The sequence below is a fragment of the Tachypleus tridentatus genome, chromosome 8 (genome assembly GCF_004210375.1).
Source record: "Tachypleus tridentatus isolate NWPU-2018 chromosome 8, ASM421037v1, whole genome shotgun sequence".
Lineage (NCBI taxonomy): Eukaryota > Metazoa > Arthropoda > Merostomata > Xiphosura > Limulidae > Tachypleus > Tachypleus tridentatus.
The window spans coordinates 103,408,379-103,414,378 of NC_134832.1; the positions used below are offsets into that span (position 1 = coordinate 103,408,379).

At 35.1% G+C, this 6,000-nt stretch overlaps 1 protein-coding gene across 1 annotated transcript in view; it reads left to right on the forward strand.

Annotated features, from left to right (window-relative positions):
• The window catches only part of LOC143223098 (uncharacterized), a 48,542-nt gene extending 42,855 nt beyond the window's left edge, over positions 1-5,687 (forward strand). The window contains exons 2-3 of the mRNA XM_076450547.1: positions 325-511; positions 1,448-5,687. Of these exons, the coding sequence (XP_076306662.1) occupies positions 325-511; positions 1,448-2,880 (1,620 nt within the window). The 3' untranslated portion in view covers positions 2,881-5,687. The remainder of the gene's footprint in view (positions 1-324; positions 512-1,447) is intronic.
• Positions 5,688-6,000: the final 313 nt, after the last annotated feature.

The following is a 6,000-nucleotide window of genomic DNA, read 5'->3' on the forward strand; positions in this document are numbered from 1 at the left end:
TACCTGCATTTAAAACTTTTTGCCAATTATACTTGAAAATGTCTTAATCCATTTCTTATGATAGAAAATTTAAATAACTAGCTTGCCCTGAGTATGAAAAGCTTTTTGAGGGTGATGTTACTTTCTTGTATATAGTCGGAAGTATTAAATACATGTTCTGATTTTACTCGATGTATCTTTTCTTCTCAAATCAAAAGGTAATGCATATAAAAAAACATGTCACAATGTATCATAATCAGCTGACAAAAACAACACAAACTATGATTGAGTAGAATGTTCTTCAACCAATTCTTTATTTAATAAACTTCTTTGAACATTTTTTAGGCCCTCAACATTCTTGGTATAGCATTGCCGTCCTTCTGGTCTAAGTGGCACGAAAATGTGATTCTGTGGCTCAGATTAGCTGAGGGCCTTCTCGTTCCGCTGCTCTTTTATCTGACGGATTCACCTCATCGATCAGCCCTGAGGAGGGCCTTCCAGCGAAGGAGTGGCAAGTTCTCGGACTTCGGAGGTAAGAAAGATGGTTATTATTTGAATACATTTATTGTAATTCGCAATTAGCTAATAAATCAATTAGTATACATACCGATTTATATGATCCAAAAATATTGTTTGTTTTGAATTTCGCGCAAAGCTACACGAGGGCTATCTACTCTAGCCGTCCCTAATTTAGCAGTGTAAGACCAGAGGGAAGGCAACTAGTCATCACCATCCACCGCTAACTCTTGGGATACTCTTTTGCCAACAAATAGTGGGATTAGTCGTAACATTATAACGCCCTCACGGCTAAAAGGGCGAGCATGTTTGGTGTTACGGGTATATAAACCGGCAAACCTCAGATTACGAGGCGAGTGCCTTAACCACTTGGCCATTCCGGGCCTTCCAAAATAGAAGTAGTATTTAAATATGAAACTTTTATGCATGTCTAAGTCATTCTGCTTGCCAATATTTACAGATTATTATCAGTTTATAACACTTTGCATTTATTTCACCATCTATCTTGCTGAAGATTTGTCTCTACATGAAAATTAATGTAGAAAATTTATTATTTTTTGTTACGACCCTCTCAATAAAGATTGAATTTCCTCAGCTCCTCCTACCTACTTTGCAGCTTGTAAGTGGTAGTTCTGACTTATTCGTACAATGTTTGAGATGAAGTGATAAAAATATGAGTTGTTTCTGCACAGAAACAAAGACAGGCTTTACTCCAATCACAGTCAAATATTATCAGTTAGGCTTAATGGTGATGTTTTAAAACGCTTTCAGTCAATTTATGTGATTTGTTTCATTTATTTTTCCTGGGCAATCTAGCCATTCGGTTCGTACTTTTTTATTTTGTTGTCCCACTGAGAAGTTACCACTCATTTTTTTTAATTAATAAATTTAAAATACAGAAACATTGAAAAGACTATGGTGAGTTACAATTAATATTTAGTCTCTTTTTCAGACGATAGCCGTTATCGAATCTACTTAGAAGACGCCTTAGAAGTACAGATGAAGCCTAGCCCCTTTGGTTCTGTAACTCCAGTCGGAATAATCACCAACTACCGGAGAAAGGAAAAACACGAACAAACGCAATCGCAAAAGAAGAATTGTTGGAAGGCAGAACCGAAGAAATCCGTATTTCCTAGCATTTACGGAATAGATACCGTTCTGAATCCGTCTCATTTTAAAAACAGTAAGTTGCAGATGGTGGTACAGACTAAGCCCCAGCCAGAGAAGGATGATACATGTTCTATGACGAAACATGGTAGCAGCCAGATGAGCATGGGTACGTGGAGAGATGATGAAACCCATATTTATGCAACTCTTTCTGATAATTTCAGTTGTTTAAGCTACCAGTCTAGTCTACCAGACGGTAGTGTCTTTGGTTTCAGTTGCGCAGAACCCGAAGAGGAAACTTACGGTGGTTCTTTTACAACTATTGCCAATGACGACTTTGAGTTTCATGATACGCGCCCCAGAGTCGCGGAAATGCTCATGCGTGCCAATAACGCCAATGTGAAGATGGAGTCCGCATCAGAATTCTCAGGTTCAGAGTTTGAAGAAGAAATCTATAGATCTCCTGAAAGTGAGATCAGGCCGAGTGAAATTGACACTTCCTCTGAAAGTGTGAAAGATTTAGTGATACAAATTGATTCACCAAGTGATTCTTGTCCCATCAAAGATGATTCTGAATTTGAAAATGTTATTCATAAAACAAGACACCAGTCTGCTGATGATATTCCATTCCATGTCTACCGGGTCAGGACTGAAGAACTGTGCAAGAATGCTTTACCCAGGTTTCGAAATACTTGGTTTTCAATGAATGATATCGACCGTATTGACTACAAAAATGACTCAACCGATTGTGAGTCGGAGGTTGCCACCTTGGTGACTCCAGGGAGGAGCGAGTCCATGCTGTCGTTGGAAAAGGTATCCAAACCTTGTGTCAGCACTCCAGTTAAATCAGTAAGTGAATCAAACTTGTTCTGGGAAAGAAAATTAGAAGAGCTCCATCCAAAAAGATCCTTGCAGGAGGAACACTTTAGTAGTGAAGGAAAACTTCTAGAGGCTGTGTGGAAGAACAAAAGATCATCCTTGGTGTTTGGTCGAGGCAGCCACGTGAGAAAAGTCAAAAAACGTAAAACAAAGACTAAACGAAATCTTGGTCGCAAGCGATCTTCTCGGAAGTCTTTAGAAGAATTGGGGATCGATTTGAATGGGATGCACCTTTCTGACATAGATGATCGTTCAGTCCCTGTGCTAAATGAGGAATACATGCGACCAGTTGATGCTCTATACAATTCTTCTTCCGAAGAGGACAATGTACGAAACTGTGTCCTAAGCAGTCAAAAGGGGGACATATTAAAATCATCACTAAAAACAGCGTTTATTTGAGTAAACTGACCACTGGAGATGAAATTTGAAAGAAGCATGCATAACAAGATGTGGTGCAGTTGATATGTTCCATCTTATACACAGTCAGAACAACAAGCGCTAAGGAGGATTTGGCTAAATCTCCAGTCAAATCAAGAAGTATTGTCTAGTGAACTGGGTAAAAGACTAAAATTACAGATTATTATAACGTGTATTTATAACATATAGTATAAAGAACACCTGATAAAACGAACTTATTGGGTCTTTACAATAAAATGTTAATGTTCATCTAGGTTTGGGTCAAACACAAAGTATTGTTGTGCTCCCATAACCACAGAAATATATTTTCATTTGTAGTCCATACGTAAAAAACCAACCTTTCTCCGTGGATTACATGTTACTGTAAAAATTATATCATTAAAACAAGTAAAAAAATCGGAAATTTTATCTTCAAAAACATTAACCTGACGAGAAGACCTTAAGTATGAGGTTTAGTTTCATTTTAGAGACACGACATTGAATTAAAAAGAAATGTTTCACTCAGCTTACTGGTGACTGCATTATTGTTGAGCTAACTTTCGACTTCCTGACACCTGGTTTCTTTACTATTTATTAAAATAAAATTTGAAATAAAACTTTTTGTCCTTAAAATCTCAGCAATGATAATTATTTGAATGTACGACATGTGATTGGTTAATTTGTTATCTCTTTTAAAAATATCCAGAAATAAATGTTCATTATCTATTTTATATTTGTACACTGCATAAACTGACCCCCACTCCACTTCAAAGTGTTTTCAGCTACTCGGCAGTTTCATACTGCAATTCCTGTTTAAAATATCAAAAGCGAACTTTATTCACATCCATGAAAGGTGTATATTGCATTATTTGTTAATCTATTATCTGAGAAACGTCACTGTTGAGTTAAATCTAAAATTGAAGATTCTTTGAGTATCTGACAACAAGACGTTACGTTATACGTTAAACCAAACCCAGCAATTAAGTGGTTTGATACCTGACGGCTGCACGTTTCATTCTTTGTTAAACACAACTAAAATATTGTGAAGTTTCTTAGACCATTTGCGATGTAAATAGTCAAGCAATTAGCTAATTAAAACCCGAAGATAAACTATTTTTGCCTACTTGATAAATAATACACTGCATTGTTTTGTAAGCTATCTCATAAACTTATATTTTATCGACTATCCTATTTAAATTACCAAGAGTAAATTAACTAGTTATTAAAATTAGTAAATTGTATGACTATATATATATAACACATGCGAATCCGATGTAAGTTCTATGTGACGCTATTTCATATAAAATTGTTTTTGGTGTGTTAGGACAGTGTGATCATTTATTGAGATATCAGTGCCATTTTACCTTTAAATATTTTACCAACTCTGCTGTTTAATACGTGAAAAGCTCCCCGCTAGTACAGCGGTATGTCTCCTGAGTTACAACGCTAAAATCAGGGGTTCGATTCCCCTCGGTGGGCTGAGCAGATAGCCCTTTGTGGCTTTGCTATACGAAAAACACACACACACATGATACGTGAAAAATACAGAATCGTTTTATCTAAACTGCTACGGTTGTACTTCGTGTCGAATCTGCTATTCGTTAATTTAAAATATTCTTCTTTTCAAGTATCAATCATTTTTGTTTGTTGTTTTAATTAAATACGAGAATTTGTATTTCCATCGTTCAACGTTATTGAAAGTTTGGCGAACACATTGTTGGCAGTATTTTGACAACTCGCCTTCTTTGTTGACGATACAATTATTGTTAAGACCTCTGCTTTTCATTCAACTCCATTTTTTACATACCTGACCAACAATACAGAAGAAAGATATGAACCAGGACGGCTGTTGGAAGAAAACCCAACACGAATGGCGTTGTCAAAATACTATATTATTTACCCTAATAAGAATCACAATTTACTTTTTGGTATTATATACCTTAAACGCTGCTTCTTTGTTTTAGCATCTTTATCATTCTTGGCGTTGGTTATCATTACTTCGTTTTGTTTTTAACTTGAAACGCTTTATAAGCAACAAGAGTATTTTATCAAAATATCGTTGTTTTGTTTGGTTGCTTGCAGGATAAGGTAAGAGATAACAGAAAAAAATTGTGACGAGATCTTTTACGCCTGTAACTGTTGTGAAGAATTTAGTAGAAAATGTTATGGACTTTTTCAAAAACCTTTATGTCTATGTCAACATACGTTTATTTCGTAAGTGAAAATAAAGCTTTGATTTACAAAAAAGCAGCACAAGAGATTTTGGGTGCACAACAAATGTCAGGCCAGTGAGTTGAGAAGTGATTAAAAATTTGTAATAAATGATATTTTAAAATGAAATTCGGCATTTTTTGTACTATTTCAAACTGTTAGAGTTCTTATCCAATGTAAAGGTCGAAATACTCGTTGTTTCTATCAAATTATGAGTAATATATTGTGGTAACTAATATTTATTAGGGTATTGTTTAGCGAATACTAGATTTCACATACTTAATATGAAATAAAACTTAACGATTTTTGATTGGTAAACGTTTCTTATAATTAACGAAAGGTAATTTTCTTTTGCGAGTAACAGTGCGTACCTGAATAGTATGTCTGCAAAAAACTTGAAATTTACAGTTGTGTCTCAATGACCAAGGAGTGTTATAGTTGTCGCGTTTTTCATATAGATGGGCTGTTTATGTGTCACATTATAAAATATTTTATGGGTTTTTGTAGCGGCGATTAACTTGTAGATCTAAATATGACGAATTGTGGATGAATGTACATTATGTCTACAAATAAAGAAACTTATTGGAGCTATGGTCACACTTGTTTGAAGTTTTCACTTCTTACAGTCTTGTTTCTGTCTTTAGCAATCCTCAATTCTTAGCATCCATTACTATAAATAACTAAAAAAACTGACCACTTACATACATTTTTTGGAATTTTTCTTCCTGCTCTTGTTTTTATCTGTCCTAAACCCCTTTTGACATTTATACCTAGCTACATACTCAGAAAAATGACTACTCACAAATGTTTGTACAAACGTTATATTTTTCTTCGTTTTGTCTTCTATGGATTACTGAATGTTATTTTCTCTGCCCATCTCTGTATGTTTGTGTTATTTTTAGGCACCATTGT